The sequence below is a fragment of the Callithrix jacchus genome, chromosome 4 (assembly GCF_049354715.1).
Source record: "Callithrix jacchus isolate 240 chromosome 4, calJac240_pri, whole genome shotgun sequence".
Classification (NCBI taxonomy): domain Eukaryota; kingdom Metazoa; phylum Chordata; class Mammalia; order Primates; family Cebidae; genus Callithrix; species Callithrix jacchus.
In genome coordinates, this window is record NC_133505.1 from 115,808,425 (window position 1) to 115,826,543 (window position 18,119).

Consider the following 18,119-nt stretch of genomic DNA (forward strand, 5'->3'; position numbering starts at 1 on the left):
TATATTGTTCTACTGAAAAGACACCTACACTCACATGTTTATCACACACTATTCACAGCAGCAAAGACATGGAATCAATCTAGGTGCCCATCAATAGATTGGAAAAAGAAAATGTGGTACATATACATCATGGAATACTACACAGCCATAAAAAGAATAAAATCATGTCCTTTGCAGTAACATAGATGCAGTTGGAGGCCATTATCAGAAACAGAAAACCAAACACTGCATGTTCTCACATGTAAGTGGAAGTTAAACACAGGGTACACATAGACATGAAGATGGGAACAATAGACACTGGGGACTCCAAAAAGGGAAAGGGAGGGAGAAAGGGAACGGTTGAAAAAATACCTATTATGTACTATGTTCCCTATTTCGGTGATGGGTTCAATGGCGCCCAGACCTCAGCATCATATAATACATCCATACAACAAATCTGAACATGTACCCCCTGAAGTTTAAATTTTTTAAAGAAGTCATTCTTTATAAATTACCCAGTTTCAGTTATTTTGTTGTAGGCAACAGAAAATGGACTAAGAAATGCTCTAACTTCTTATTCTACCTTGCCTAGTGCTTGACACATAGTAGGTGACTCCATCATTATGAGATGAAGCACACTAGGTGTCAGAATGTCAGAAATGTAGAAAGACATCTACGCTGAAGGAAAGCTAAACTTGACATCAAGATTATGATCTCGCAATTTTTGAAAACATGAAAGATTTTTGCTTATTTCCTCCAAACTCAATATGTAAAGAAAATGTAATGTTCTATAGCATCTGCTATTTCCTATTACCTATACCAGCATTAATTTAATTATAGCAATTTTTAAAAGTGTAGCGTATGACAGTTACCTATTGAGATATTACCTCTTCTTCTTCTTGCTCTTCCTCCTCTTCTCCTTCCTCTTCTCCTTTCCTGTCTTTTTGGGCTTCTTTCTTCTTTTTCCTTTGATTTTCAATGACTTCAGGATCCCACTGGTCTCTACTGTATATGTATCCCGTAGTATTGTGCTGTCTTTGCCCAGAAATTCTCTGGCATAAATCATAGTCAGGACACTAAGAAACAACATTATTAAATTCCTTAAAACATTTTTAATATGCTTTTAATTCCATGTGTATTTATTGAATATATTGTGCAGTACATAAACCAAAAAATTCCTTTAAAACCTGAGCAAATGCAATATTGTGACTGGCATTTTGTATCATGTTGCATTACATGCCAAGAGAGGCTCTTGGTTTTATTTTATGCTATGTTTTTATTTGTCCAAAATTAATATAGGTGAAAAAGTATTATAAGTCTTAAGATGAGGAAAGAGGATTAGAAAAGTAGAAAGAGTAGAGAAGTGGAATAGAAAATCAGTTAACTCTGCAAAGGTACACAGGATTCTATGATTAGTTTGAAAAGTTTAAGAATGGAACAAAATAGGGGGAATAGCTGTGTATAAAAATATTGTTTATTTGTAATATTTACTATCACTTACAGCTTTATATTTTATAAAATGCCAGTCGTGAATAGGACCCAAAAGATCATCTATTCTAGTATAACATTTAAATTTTGTAAATGAGAAACTGAATCCAGATAGTAAAAATGCCAAAACCAAAGTCTACAAGTTTCTTGTTCCAAAGTGCTTTCATATGTGCGATTTTACTGAATTCTCAACTAACTGTGAGATAAGCAATCCAAATTATGATTAAAGCCATCCTGCAGGTCAGAGAAGCAGCTCTGGCAGATTAAGAGACCAATCTCAGATCATAATGTCACATGGAGGAACTACAACTTGGAACCAGGCCTTCTAATTGTAGTCCATGCTCTATGGGTGCATTGTTAATAATAATAATAGTTCTCTGAATGATACATAGTGCTCTGAATGTTTTTCAGTATAAAAAAAACATCTAGATTGTTTCCTGAGGCAGTGATTCTGCCACATGAGCATGTAACTGCATCTGAGGGGCTTGTTAAATCAATTGCAGCTCCTCTTGTCATTTATTAAGTTTGGAGTGAGACTTAGATTCTTCAACAAGAATCCTCAGTGATTCTGATGCTGGCAGTTCATGTACCACACATTAAGAAACAAAGGAAGCCAGGAATGTTGGAACCTTCATTGCTCACTTCCTGATTTCTTCATGCCATCTCTAGGTGGAGATGGGATGGGTAATTATTGAGGCAAGACTTTTGTTAGGCTTCATAATTTTTCACAAAAAGAATTTCAATCTATTCAGGTAATTTAAAAAACATGTGTTTTACAACCCAGGATACTCACATTCTAGGATCCTGACAAGGACTATCTTCTTCCACCGTCTCCTGTCCTCACTTGCAGGAAATGACTAATGAGAGTGTGAGTCTGAAGGATATGTCTCAGAGCAGAGGTGCTCACTGTCACCTGGAGGGCTTTGCAACACCAACAGCTGGGCTCCACCTGACAGATTCTGCTCTTAGTTCTGGGGTAGGGCCTGAGAATTTGCATTTCTACCAAGCTTCTGTGTGCTGTAGGCTCTGGAACCACTCTCTGATAACTACTGCTCTAGTAGATTGCTAGCCTTTAGCCAGGATTTTGGTAGCACAGACTTCTTTAGAATATAATGAAAGCCATAGATTTTTGCATCATAAAAATTCACACATGCATAAAGTTTTATATATAATTGCAAGAGGTTCATGGATGCTTAGGGATTCATGGATCTTGGGCTAAGAGCTTCGGTTCTCAAAATTCTTATTCCCCAATTCAATTAGGCCAAACTATCCAAAAAGTGTGTGTTGCACTGAATTCTGTCTCACATTAAGCCCTTTGATGATACTCTGGTTCCCTGTAGAAACTGTCATAACACACTTCACTATCACACTTATAACATGAATGGGGTTAATGACTTTATTCACTACATTATAATACAGTAAGGTGAGTAACATGATAGAGAGCAGAGAGCACTGAGAATGGTCATGAGAGAGGGATTTAACTCTGTTATGGTAAGAAAGGTGTGAAAGAAAGAGAGAAAGAGAGGTGGTGGAGTGGGGTAGTTGTCAGGAAAAGTTCTAAAGAGATGATGTCTTAACTGACTTTGAAAGGATGGCTATGATGAAGCCTGGTGAAGAGGCAAGAAGGTATCTCATGTAGATGGAGCTGTAGGAGCAAGAGCACAGAACTACAAGAAAGTATGACTCAGTTCCTGTGATTGATGCATAAGTTACTGTCTCCATAACTATTTAAAAATGTTTAAAGTGGAAGGATTCAAGATGGCGCAGTAAGAACAACTCAGGATCGCAGTTCTCAGTGAATGCTCAGAGGGTGAGTCAAAGCCACATTTCCAGACAAATCTTTGTTGCTCACAGAACGGGGAAATTCCCAGGTGTAGAAGAGACATGGGACGCAAGCGCAGCCGTTTTGGCTGCTGCGGCTGCATCGGCCAGCGCCGCAGCGCAGCGGCACTCCGCAACACTCCGCACCAAACACACTGGTCCGGGTGCCCTGCTAAACCGGCAATCTGAGATTTGGGAGGGCAGATGAGCATATCCATCTGATTAAACGGGACTTGGACAGTGAGCCAGACCAGGAGATTCCTGGGAAGTGGTGTTTGAGCCAGCGCAGTGGGTTGCTGCATGGGAAATCACACAGATCCCGGTGTCCTAACAGTGGGTGACCGAAACACCTGGGAGAGAGCCATCCATTCAACTTAAAAAAAAAAAAAAGAAAGAAAAGAAAGGAGCTCTGAGGCAGGGAGCTAGGTGAGCAGGCTCGGTGGGTTTCACCCCCACAGGGACAAACAAAACAGCAATTTGAAACGCTCTGGGTGGAAAGTTTCACTGCGGACACAGCTGAACCCAGGACGGTGCAGCTCGGTGGGGGAGGGGTGTCCACCATGATCGAGGCAATCCACCCCTACTGAGGTACACTCCCATTGCTGACGCAGCCTGCCATTGCCGAGGCAACCCACCAGAACAGAGAGACTCCGCCGCAGGGCAGAGCCTGCAGCAAGAGGGCAGACCCCACATCAGCAGGGCGGAGCCTCGGCAGGCAAATAGTGACTAGACTGCCTCCTAGCTGGGCAGGACAGAGCAATGGACACTCATAAAGAAAGCCCCAACTCCCCAAGACAGAGCATCTGAGGAAAAAAAGGGGTTTTATAAGTTCTGCTGCAGCAGACTTAAACGTACCTGCCTAACAGCCCTGAATGAAAAACGGAGCTCACAGCTCAGCACTTGAGCTCCTATAAAGTACAGACCGTCTCCTCAAGCAGCTCCCTGACCCCTGTATATCCAGAGTCACCTCAAAAAGGACTGATCAGACTGACATTAGGTGGGCATCATTCTGGGACAAAGACAGCAGAAGAAGAAACTGGTAGCATCCCTCACTGTTCTGCAGCTGCTACAGGTGTACCCCAGACAAGCAGGGCCTGGAGTGGACCTCAGTGGTAGAAGGAAAACCAAGTAACAGAAATACCTCATCATCAACAATCTGGGCGTCCATTCAGAGACGCAATCGAAAAGTCAGCAACTACTCAGACAACAGGTGGATAAATCCACAAAGATGGTAAGAAACCAGCGCAAAAAGGAGGAAAACACCCAAAACCAGAACACCTCGCCTCCTACAAACGACCAAAACCCCTCACCAGCAAGGGAACAAAGCCAGATGGAGAATGACTGTGACAAAATGACGAAATTAGACTTCAGAAAGTGGGCAATGAAAAAACTTCTGTGAGCTATAAGAACATGTTCTAAATCAATGCAAAGAAACTAAGAACCTTGAAAAAAGATTTGAAAAAAGATTCGAGGAAATGATAACAAGAATGAATAACTTAGAGAGGAATATGAATGAATTAAAGGAGCTGAAAAACATGACACCAGAACTTCACGAAGCATGCACAAGTTTCAACAGCCAAATTGACCAAGCAGAAGAAAGAATATCAGAAGTCAAAGATCAACTCAATGAAATAAAACAAGAAACCAAGATTAGAGAAAAAAACGCTAAAAGGAATGAACAAAGTCTCCAAGAAATGTGGGACTATGTGAAGAGACCTAACCTACATTTGATAGGTATACCAGAAGGGGATGAAGAGAACGAATTCAAGCTGGAAAATACTCTTCAGGATATTATCCAGGAAAATTTCCCCAACCTAGCAAGGCAGGCCAACACTCAAATCCAGGAAATACAGAGAACACCACAAAGATACTCTGCAAGAAGACCAACCCCAAGGCACATAATCGTCAGATTCACCAGGGTTGAAATGAAGGAGAAAATACTAAGGGCAGCCAGAGAGAAAGGTCGGGTCACCCACAAAGGGAAGCCCATCAGACTCACAGCAGATCTCTCGGCAGAAACACTACAAGCCAGAAGAGAGTGGGGGCCAATATTCAACATCCTTAAAGAAAAGAACTTTCAACCCAGAATTACATATCCAGCCAAACTTAGCTTCATAAGTGAAGTAAAAATAAAATCCTTTGCAAACAAGCAAGTACTCAGAGATTTTGTCACCACCAGGCCTGCTTTACAAGAGCTCCTAAAAGAGGCACTACACAAAGAAAGAAACAACCAGTACCAGCCATTCCAAAAACACACTAAATGCTAAAGAGCATCAACAAAATGAAGAATCTACATCAACTAATGGGCAAAACAGCCAGCTAGCATCAAAATGGCAGTATCAAATTCACACATAACAATATTAACCCTAAATGTAAATGGACTAAATGCACCAATCAAAAGACACAGACTGGCAAATTGGATAAAAAACCAAAACCCGTCGGTGTGCTGTATCCAGGAAACCCATCTCACATGCAAGGATACACAAAAGCTCAAAATAAAGGGATGGAGAAAGATTTACTAAGCAAATGGAGAGCAAAAAAAAAAGCAGGAGTTGCAATTCTCATCACTGATAAAATAGACCTTAAAGCAACAAAGATCCAAAGAGACTAAGAAGGTCATTACATAATGGTAAAAGGATTGATACAACAAGAGATAACAATCCTAAATATATATGGACCCAATACAGGAGCACCCAGATATATAAAGCAAGTTCTTAATGACTTACAAAGAGACTTAGACGCCCACACAATAATAATGGGAGACTTTAACACTCCACTGTCAATATTAGACAGATCAACCAGGCAGAAAATTAACAAGGATATCCAGGGCTTGAACTCAGACCTGAAACAAGCAAACCTGATAGACATTTACAGAACTCTCCACCCCAAATCCACAGAATATACATTCTTCTCAACACCACATCACACCTACTCTAAAATTGACCACATAATTGGAAGTAAAGCACCCCTCAGCAAATGCAAAACAACTGAAATCATAACAAACAGTCTCTCAGAACATAGTGCAATCAAGTTAGAACTCAGAATTCAGAACCTAACTCAGAACTGCACAGCTTCATGGAAACTGAACAACTGACCCTTGAATGTTGACTGGATAAACAATGAAATGAAGGCAGAAATAAAGAAGTTCTTTGAAACCAACGAGAATGAAGACACAACATACCAGAATCTCTGGGACACATTTAAAGCAGTCTCCAGAGGAAAATATATAGCAATAAGTGCCCATATGAGATGAGTGGAGAGATCCAAAATTGACACCCTATCGTCAAAATTGAAAGAGCTAAAGGAGCAAGATCGAAAAAACTCAAAACCTAGCAGAAGACAAGAAATAACTAAGATCAGAGCAAAACTGAAGGAGATAGAGACACGAAAAACCTTTCAGAAAATCAACAAATCCAAGAGCTGGTTTTTTGGAAAAGATCAACTAAATAGACAGACCACTAGCCAGATTGATTAAAAAGAAAAGAGAGGACAACCAAATAGATGCAATAAAAAACAATAAAGGGGAAATCACCACAGATTCCACAGAAATTCAAACCATCATCAGAGAATATTACAAACAACTTTATGCACATAAACTAGTAAACCTGAAAGAAATGGATAAATTCCTGGACACCTGTGTCCTCCCAAGCCTAAACCAGGAGGAAGCCGAAACTATGAATAGACCAATAACAAGGTCTGAAGTCGAGGCAGCAATTAAGAGTCTACCACACAAAAAAAGTCCAGGTCCAGATGGGTTCACAGCCAAATTCTACCAGACACACAAAGAGGAGCTGGTACCATTCCTTCTGAAACTATTCCAAATAATCCAAAAAGAGGGAATCCTTCCCAAATCATTTTATAAGACCAACATCATACTGTTACCAAAACCTGGCAGAGACCCAACAAGAAAAGAAAACTTCAGGCCAATATCCATGATGAACATAGATGCGAAAATCTTCAATAAAATACTGGCAAGCCGATTGTAACAGCACATCAAAAAACTTATCCACCATGATCAAGTAGAATTCATCCCAGGGATGCAAGGCTGGTTCAACATACCCAAGTCTATAAATGTAATTCACCACATAAACAGAAACAAAAACAAAAACCACATGATTATCTCAATTGACGCAGGGAAGGCCTTTGACAAAACTCAACAGCCCTTTATGCTAAAAACCCTCAATAAACTCGGTATCGGTGGAATATATCTCAAAGTAATAAAAGCTATTTACAACAAACCAACAGCCAATATCATACTGAATGGGCAAAAAAACTGGAATCATTCACTTTGAAATCCAGCACTAGACAAGGATACCCTCTTTCACCACTCCTATTCAATATAGTACTAGAAGTTCTAGCCAGAGCAATCAGTCAAGAAAAAGAAATAAAGGGTATTCAAATAGGAAAGGTGGAAGCCAAATTGTCACCATTTGCAGACGACATGATAGTATACCTAGAAGACCCCATTGCCTCAGCCCAAAAACTCCTGAAACTGATAAGCAACTTCAGCAAAGTCTCAGGATATAAAATCAATATGCAAAAATCACAAGCATTCCTATACACCAATAACAGACTTAAAGAGAGCCAAATCAGGAACAAACTGCCATTCACAATTGCTACAAAAAGAATAAAATACCTAGGAATACAACTCACAAGGAAAGTAAGGGACCTCTTCAAGGAAAACTACGAAACACTGCTCAACGAAATAAGAGAGGACACAAACAGATGGAGAAACATTCCATGTTCATGGTTAGGAAGAATTAATATCATGAAAATGGCTATACTGCCCAAAGTAATTTACAGAATCAACGCTATCCCCATCAAGCTACCAATGACTTTCTTCACAGAACTGGAAAAAACCACCATGAACTTCATATGGAACAAAAAGAGAGCCCACATAGCCAAGTCAATTCTAAGCAAAAAGAACACAGCAGAAGGCATCACACTACTGGATTTCAAACTACACTACAAGGCCACAGTAATCAAAACAGCATGGTACTGGTACCAAAACAGAGATATAGACCAATGGAACAGAACAGAGGTATCGGAGGCCACACAACATATCTACAACCATCCAATCTTTGATAAACCTGACAAAAACAAGCAATGGGGAAATGATTCCCTGTTTAATAAATGGTGTTGGGAAAACTGGCTAGCCATGTGCAGAAAGCAGAAACTGGACCCCTTCCTGACACCTTACACTAAAATTAACTCCCAATGGATTAAAGACTTAAACATAAGACCTGGCACCATAAAAACCCTAGAAGAAAATCTAGGCAAAACCATTCAGGACATAGGAGTAGGCAAGGACTTCATGACCAAAACACCAAAAGCACTGGCAACAAAAGCCAAAATAGACAAATGGGACCTAATCAAACTCCACAACTTCTGCAGGCAAAAGAAACCGTCACTAGAGTTAATTGGCAACCAACAGAATGGGAAAAAATTTTTTCAGTCTACCCATCTGACAAAGGGCTGATATCCAGAATTTACAAAGAACTCAAACAGATTTACAGGAAAAAACAAACAAGCCCATTCAAAAATAGGCAAAGGATATGAACAGACACTTTACAAAAGAAGACATACATGAGGCCAACAAACATATGAAAAAATGCTCATCATCACTGGTCATTAGAGAAATGCAAATCAAAACCACATTGAGATACCATCTCACGCCAGTTAGAATGGCGATCATTAAAAAATCTGGAGACAACAGATGCTGGAGAGGATGTGGAGAAATAGGAACACTTTTACACTGTTGGTGGAGAGTGTAAATTAGTTCAACCACTGTGGAAGACTGTGTGGCGATTCCTCAAGGCCTTAGAAATAGAAATTCCAATTGACCCAGCAATCCCATTACTGGGTATATATCCAAAGGACTATAAATTGTTGTACTATAAGGACACATGCACATGAATGTTCATTGCAGCACTGTTTACAATAGCAAAGACCTGGAACCAACCCAAATGCCCATCGATGATAGACTGGATTGGGAAAATGTGGCACATATACACCATGGAATATTATGCAGCAATCAAAAATGATGAGTTCGTGTCGTTTGTAGGGACATGGATGAATCTGGAGAACATCATTCTCAGCAAACTGACACAAGAACAGAAAATGAAATACCACATGTTCTCACTCATAGGTGGGTGATGAAAAAAGGGAACACATGGACACAGGGAAGGGAGTATCAAACACTGGGGTCTATTGGGGGAAAGAGGGGAGGGACAGTGGCGGGAGGGGAGCTGGGGAGGGATAGCCTGGGGAGAAATGCCAAATGTGTGTGAAGGGGAGGAAGGCAGCAAAACAAACTGCCATGTGTGTACCTATGCAAATGTCTTGCATGTTCTGCACATGTACCCCAAAACCTAAAATGCAATAAAAAAATGTTTAAAGCATTCCTTGAATTTAACTACTATAAAAAGGAATAGTTTACTCTGCTAGCAAAACAACTAATACCCTTACCTTTATATTGATCATAATATCAGGTTTCAAAGTTAGGTTTTTAATTAATTCTATTTGCTGTAAGGTAGTCATGGCATCCTGTGAAAGTGATGGTATTTCAGTGATAATATAACCTGTAAAGTAAAATATAATTTTAAAAGTTTTATAATATTATCAACATATGAGGGCATGGGTTTATTATTATTACTTTATAAAATATCTATCATAAAGTCATCTGTCAAAAATTTTAAATTAACACTTAAGGTTATTCCACATGAAGAGTAACTAAGAATAATGTTTTTCTGATAATAAAAAAATCACTAGGCTAGAAGGAGACAGTTTTGAAAACTCCAAGTCAATTTATTTTAGACAGATGAGGTGCCTAGGGAAGGAAATTTCATGCTCGTAATTATTTTAGCTCATGTCAGGAAAATTTACTCATATGAATGGCAAAAGTATATTATAGAGGTGGCATGCCATATTATTTTCTTTCTCATATTAATATTTCATAATAGTAGAACATATGTATATAATGTTTGTGTAAGTTATGAGAGTAATAAAATAACCATGAACACAATATAGTTTTCTGCTTTTTAAATAGCCAATATGCTTTTGGTTTAGCACATTTATTGGCTTGTATCCTCACCCAGAAATCTCAATCTTCTCACTGAAATTCACCCTGTTTACCATCATCACATTAATTTCTTTAATATATTTCTTTAATTATGTTACTGTCTTGCTCAAAAAACTTTTCTCTTATTAATAAAGTTTTAATTCCTTCAGTGGGAATTAAAAGCTTTCAGCTTATTTTTCTACAACATCTTTTCTTGGAAGAACAATAGCCAAACTATGTTTATTCAGCCCTGGATATTTGGCAGAAATCTTATGAAAAGCAAAAGGAATGACCCTGTCATTTCAAGGACAAAAACTGAGAGCATTTTTTGGTCAGTTATAATATTCAAGTGAAAATCTGAATTTTGAAAAACTTATAGTCAACACTATAAGCTTAATAATAAGCTTTTCTTAATGAGATTGGTGATGACATTAGCAAATGTGATTTTTTGATATTATACAGTAAAATGTGTCAACATTTGGAAGGTCTGTATAACTGTGAACCAATATTCTGCAAATGACCAACAGATGGTGTCACAAAAATTAGGCATGGGTTATAGGCTCTTTCCAAGTTCAAGAAAGACCAATGGATTTTAATGTAACCAAGTTTTGAAAAGTTCACTGATGCAGTTTCAGATTCCACAATGCAATCAACCTTCAGGAAAGTTCAACTTGTTGAGTTTTGATCTAGACTCAAGAACATCTATAATGATTCAAAAGGCTATTAAAATACTCCTCCCTTTCCAAGTATATATCTGTGTGAAACTACATTTTTCTTCATGTACTTCAGTGAAAGCAACATATTGCAACAGATTGAGCAGAAGCAGGTGTGAGAATCCAGCTTTCTCTTAAGTCAGACATTGAAGAGATTGCGAAAATGTAAAACAATACCACTCCTCTCACTAATTTTTTGTTTTGAAAAATATAACTATCTTTCATAAAATATGCAATTTATGTTAACAAGTCATGGTTTTATGATTTATAAACAGATAAACTTTTTAAAGTCTCAGTTTTAATTTTTAATATGGTAAATATAAATACCTATAGCCCACATAAGCACAACTTCTTATGGAGCCTCAACAATTCTCATGAGTGTAAAAAAGTCTTGTGCCCGAAAGTTTGAGAACCACTATCTTAATGCAATGCCTAGAATAGCATAACAAAAAACAGTTGCCAAGCACCTGGGGCATGCTCATCACAATTTTTTTTTTTTAATTTTTGAGATGGAGTCTCACTCTCTCACCAGGCTGGAGTGTAGTGGCACGATCTCACCTCACTGCAACCTCTGCCTCCTGGGTTCAAGTGATTCTCCTGCCTCAATTTCCTGAGTAGCTGGGACTACAGGTGCACACCACCATGGCCAGCTAATTTTTCTATTTTTAGTAGAGACGGGGTTTCACCATGTTGGCCAGGATGGTCTCTATCTCTTGACCTCATGGTCAGCCCTCCTTGGCCTCCCAAAGTGCTGGGATTACAGGTGCCGCACCTGGCCACAATCTTTTATTTTTAAAAAAGACCAGAAACCATCCTGGCAATTCAAAACCTAATTAAATGCTTAGGCATGCACAATTTCTTCTAAGCTTTTTTTTTTTTTTTTTTTTTTTAAATCACTTTACTTTCTGCTAACATTGTGTTGGACTCTATCCAGAGAAGCAATGCTACCTAATTTAACTTAAAAAAGGCAGAAAGAAAGATCTTGTCATCTGGGTTTTGGACATATGAACTAAATCATGATTTCCTCTTGTCTTGCTATTATCCTTAGTGTCCAACTTGTCTTACTTAAATGCTTCTGCTACCAGGCTACAAGTTGAGAGTAACCATCAAAATGAGAAGGCTTGCTGGGAATTTGGTTAAAGACTTTCAAACTGTATTTAGCAGAGTTATAGGTTCTAAAAAATTCCTGTGGGGATGCTACAGAATGAATGAGGGGTAGCTAGGCAGAAGGGGCTTTAGGTTCCATCTCCACTGCATCCTTTGAATGAGCTTGTTTGTGCATGCCTAGAATGTGGCCATGTAAGCAAATGGTGAGAGTGTGGCCCCCAGACTAAAGAAACCATTTATATCACTTTTTCTCTGCCAGCTCCCAGGACAATACCAGCATACAGGAAGTATTGGGGACTGAGGAATGCAATCAGCCAAATCCAGAATGTGGGAAACTCTACAAGTTACCTGCTTCTTTTTATAAAATTTATTTATTTAAGTTCTGAGATACATGTGCAGAATGTAGAGGTTTGTTACATAGGTATACATGTGCTATGATGGTTTGCTGCACCCATCAATCCATTATCTACATTGGGTATTTCTCCCACTGCTATCCCTCCCCTAGCCCCCACCCCGCAACAGGCCCTGATTTGTGATGCTCCCCTCCCTGTGTCCATGTGTTCTCATTGTTCAACTCCTACTTGTGAGTGCGAAAATGCAGTGTTTGTTTTCCTGTTCCCGTGTTAGTTTGCTGAGAATGATGTTTTCCAGCTTCATCTATGTCCTTGCAAAGGACATTAACTCACCCTTTTTTATGGCTGCATAGTATTCCATGGTGTATATATGCCATATTTTCTTTATCCAGTCTGTCATTGATGGGCATTTGGGTTGGTTCCAAGTCTTTGCTATTGTGAATAGTGCTGCAGTAAACATACGTGTACATGTGTCTTCTTAGTAGAATGATTTATAATCCTTTGGGTATATACCCATTAATGGGATTGCTGAGTCAAATGGTATTTCTGGTTCTAGATCCTTGAGTAATTGCCACACTGTCTTCCACAATGGTTGAACTAATTTACACTCCCACCAACAATGTAAAAGCATTCCTATTTCTCCACATCCTCTCCAGCATCTGTTGTTTCCTGGCTTTTTAATAATCTCCACTCTAACTGGTGTGAGGTGGAATCTCAATGTGGTTTTGATTTGTATTTCTCTAATGACCAGTGATGATGAGCTTTTTTTCATGTTTGTTAGCTGTGTCTTCTTTTGAGAAGTGTCTGTTAATATCCTTTGCCCACCTTTTGATGAGGTTGTTTGTTTTTTCTCGTAAATTTGTTTAAGTTCTTTGTAGATTCTGAATATTAGCCCTTTGTCAGATGGATAGATTGCAAAAATTTTTTCCCATTCTGTAGGTTGTCTGTTCACTCCGATGATAGTTTCTTTTGTGGTGTAGAAGCTCCTTAGTTTAATTACATCCCATTTGTCAATTTGAGCTTTTGTTGCCATTGCTTTTGGTGTTTTAGTCATGAAGTCTTTGTCCATGCCTATGTCCTGAATGGTATTACCCAGGTTTTCTTCTAGGGTTTTTATGGTTTTAGGTCATTTCTTAAACAGAGCAGACACAAGAAGATAGGAAGAAGTAGGGGAAACTTTAAAGAGACTTGAGGCATACCAGTCACTTGCAATATCTGAAACCTGGTTAGATCTTGCTGCAAAAAAATCAGCTAAAAAACATCTATGAGGTATTTAGTGAAATGACCACAGAGTGGTTAGTAGATGTTATCAAGGAATTACAATTAATTTTTAGGTTTGATAATAGTAATGTGATAATAGTTTAAGAGTCCTCATCTCTTAGAGATACAAATGGAACAATTTTACAGATGAACTGATATGAATTAGCTTAAAAATAACATAGGTTGAGAGAAGGGAGTAAGTAGAGGTGTAGATGAAATGAGATTAGACTAGAGCTGGTTTTGGACATATGCCAAACCTGGGTGGTAGAGTCATATGGAAGGATCTTTATACTTATCTCTCTATTTTTGTTTGAACTATTTTCTAATAAGAATTTTAAAACACCTAATAAGAATTCTAAAACATTATGAACACCATGAGAGACACAACTGAATTTCTTTTTCTTTGTGTTTTTTCTTTCTCCTTTTACTAATACTTATAATTTATGCCATCTTTTTTGTAGCCATGTAAATCAATTTAAATTTATAAAGAGGTAAGTGAGGTTAACAAATAGGTATTTACTTGCCTACCTATATACATATTTCTGTTTCAAATACCATGCTTTCTGAGGTTATTTATTGACCTAATTTGGAATTCCGTGATTCCTGTTTGCATTTTTACCTAACCAGCCTCCCATATTCTGGATATTTTGCCCAAGTTCATCTTCTTTATCACTGCTGAACAAATAGGTAATAAGTAGATAGATAAGTAGGCAGTTTATAGGCAAATCTTACCTACTTATAATTTATTCATAATCCAAATATATGAATATATATTTATATATATAAGATGGATATATACATCTCTCCATATAGAGACCTGTCTACATATGTAGATAGATATGGGACATTCTATGTATTCACTCTCTATACATATGATCTATGTGAAGAGGTATTTTTCTACCTATAGATGAAGATCAATAAACACAGTTTGACAAGGCTGCTTTTGCTGCTTCCATCATTGATTTGCTTTGGCAGTTATGGTTTTTACTTTCCTGTATTTTTATTCTTTCATTCTTAATAGTTACAATGTCCTCTTCTAACTTACTGAGAATATAAAGCAACTTTTTAAATTTTTCTTTTTTTATTCAATAAATCCTATTCCAAGTGGATGATTTTATCCCGAGCTTGTCTTTATTCTTCTCTTCTTTTGCAGAGGTCTTAGAGTTTGCTCTTTTCTTTTTCATCATTTTGAACTTCAGTGTTCTTTGTCTTGAAAAACTAGATCCAAAGCCCTTGCTCAGCATCTATTTGAGTGCTGGGAGAGGTTTCAGGTCCAGAGTAAGAGGGCAGAGTGGATGAACAGGCTGAAGCCTGACACCATGTGGAGCTCAAGAGCAAGCTGGTGCCATTTCACTTCCCATTCCTGCCTTATAAGTGTGGATTAATGCAGAGAACCCTCGCCATTGTCAAAACCTAGCGATATAACCCAGGGTGTATGGGGAAGCATTCAGCAGAGTTAGCAGTTCTGCAAGATGGACCACAGCAGATTTCTGATGCTTTTATTGGATAACACAATGTTAAAGAGGATTGGGTCATATAAACTTATTTTTTAAACAAATGTACAATCTGGGATATAAAATCAAACAAGCAAATAAAACCATCTGAACTGCTCAACTGAATATAGACACGGAGATTCCTATGCTAAGGCAAAAGAAAAGGCAACTCCAGGAACTATTCGTGCCTCAGGTAAAGCATGAGTTTTAAGGGTGCTTTGTGGGCTGTAAATGTATTAAAATAAACATACCAAAGTGACAGACTTCTGGAGAGTTGAGCTTCTCCAACATTAGCTGTAGGACAAGTTCATCTGGAATGCTTTGACCCCGGATCAACATTGACTGCAACTAAGGACAGCATAGATATTGTACATTACTATATAATAAATCTATGATATAGAACTTTTTTTGTAATCATAGTTACTTTGATATTTAGATTTGTTTACCATAACTCCTAATTCGGTTTCAGCAGCAATGTGTTCTTCCAAAATTGGCAAAGCTAAAACATGAATTCAAAATATTAATACATACTGATATAGGATCATCAAAATTAGAAACACTTTCTAGTATCTTGTAACTGGTAACAAAGATTAACATTTGTGCATCACTTTATAGTTTACAATGCAAAAGTCTAAACAAAGCAGAAGCAGCAGAATATATTCCATAGAGAACTTGTCTCTGCCACTTACTAACTTAAAAATCTTGGAGAAGCGGATGTGGTGACTCACGCCTGCAATCCCAGCACTTTAGGAGGCCAAGGCAGGAGGATTGCTTGAGCCTTGGAGTTTGAGACCAGCTTGGGCAACATCGGGAGACCATATTTTTACAAAAAGTAAAAAATTAGCAGGGCATGATGGTGTATGCCTGTAGTCCCCACTACTCAGGAAGCTGAGGTGGGGCAATCACTTGAACCTGCAAGGTCAAGGCTGCAGAGAGCCATGATCATGTCAATGCACTCCAGCCTTAATGACAGAGTGAGACCATGTCTCAAAATAAAAATTAAAAAAAAAAATAAAGAATCTTGAGGGAGCTAACTTTGTAAACACCTCTGCATCTGGGATGCACATGTACTGTGTAGTGTACAACAGAATGTAAGGATGAAATCAGGTGGTGTGTATGACAGTGATTTCTAAATCATTAAGTATAGTTACAAAAGTATGCACTGGTATTAATTAATCTAGATATTCATAACCATAAAATTACATTCGAAGCCCACTAGTTTTGCAGATGGTATAAAAACAAATGAATCAAGAAATGTTAAAATGAGTAAATACTAACTAGAAAGAGGGGTCTTGAGGCTGAAATTCCAATGATTTGTTTCCTTTATAAGAGGAAATGTATCATTCCCTGATGAAGGGTATCCTGGGATAGGAATGAAAAGGGCATGACCCAGGAGTGGACCCAGGAGAGTTGTTATGTCATTAGCTGTTAATAATCTATGAGATGCTTGGTATTCTTTAAGATTTCCTAGAAGTAAACTTTTTGATCAAAGAAAGAGGACAATTTTAGAGTTGTGTGTGTGTTATGTATTATAAATTGTTCTCCAAAAAAATTGTACCAGATTACAATTTTACTAACAGCATGTGGAATGCCCATTTCATAACATCCTTACCAACAGTGACCATAGTAATTGTAAAGATTCACTGCCGATTTGACAGGCAAATATAGATCAGTGTTATTTTAATTAATATTTGTTAGAATGATGTTAAACTCTTTTTGTCTTATATTGTTTATTTTTATTTCTACTTTTATGTATTGCCTATTCTTTCTTTTACTTATTTTTCTATTAGGGCACAAATAGTTTTATTAATTAAAAAATTTATACATAAAGACATTAACCCATTGTTAAATATTGCAAAGAATGCAAGAAAATTTATAAATAACAATAAAAGTTATCATGAAGACAATTAAGTTCTGAAAAATGTTCTTAAGAAAAGCTGGGAGAGTTTCATCTCATTTTAACTTTCATAAAAAAACACCCAAATACACATATCCCAAACAGTTCTAAATTAGAGAATTTGAGGCAGTAGAATAGAGTTGATGACATTTCATAAATTCTATGAACAAAACTAGGACTAACAAAAGGGCAAAACATTATTGGATTGGTGCTGTTATAAAAATAATATTGGGCGAGGTGCAGTGGCTCACACCTGTAATCCCAGCACTTTGGGAGGCCAAGGTGGGAAGATTGTTTGAGCCCAGGAATTTGAAACCAGCCTGGGTAACAAAGCGAGACCCTGACTCTACAAAAACAAAGAAAATAAAAATAAATAATTCAATATAAATAAAAACCCAAACAGACAATATTCACTAGGTTGATAGATGGATAAACATGTGATAAAGCAAATATAGCAACATGTTAATCACAGACTCTAGATGGTGGGTATATGGGTGTTCACTGTATAATTATCTCCATTTCATGCACATTTGAAAGTATTCATAATAAAATATTAGAGAAAAAAAGATAAAATTTACCTTCAACACGAATACATTTCCATGCCTGTGCTATGTGATGGGCTAATGTTGTTTTCCCAACACCCTTAAAAAGAAAAATGTTATTTAAAGCCCAACAGAACAATCACTTGCCAGTGAAATAGATATACCAATTTTTAAAGATTTTATTGCTAGTTACTGTTACATCAATGTTATAAAGTAATTTTCCCATAAAAAATGAAGAGTAGACCTGAGATACGTATAATTTAGTTTCTCTACTAATTCTTGCATATGCCACATCTCCTAAAGTAATATAAATAAACTTTTTAAAATTAAGTAGATAGACCTAAAATCAGGAAGCTTATACCATTATGGTATTGCACTCTTTTAACTGTCAAATTTTATAATTTTG

General features: G+C 37.5%; 1 protein-coding gene across 9 annotated transcripts in view; it reads right to left on the minus strand.

Annotated features, from left to right (window-relative positions):
• AK9 (adenylate kinase 9) overlaps positions 1 to 18,119 on the minus strand; it is a 221,005-nt gene that overhangs the window by 182,800 nt on the left and 20,086 nt on the right. For all 9 annotated transcript variants that reach the window (XR_013534480.1, XM_035296488.3, XM_035296487.3 and 6 more), the window contains exons 3-7: positions 17,750 to 17,813; positions 15,721 to 15,773; positions 15,526 to 15,622; positions 9,757 to 9,869; positions 867 to 1,055 (exon numbers count right to left, since the gene is read on the minus strand). Coding sequence is in view for 8 of the 9 variants with exons in the window: in XM_035296488.3 (XP_035152379.3) it covers positions 867 to 1,055; positions 9,757 to 9,869; positions 15,526 to 15,622; positions 15,721 to 15,773; positions 17,750 to 17,813 (516 nt within the window). In the remaining variant the exon portion in view is untranslated. The remainder of the gene's footprint in view (positions 1 to 866; positions 1,056 to 9,756; positions 9,870 to 15,525; positions 15,623 to 15,720; positions 15,774 to 17,749; positions 17,814 to 18,119) is intronic.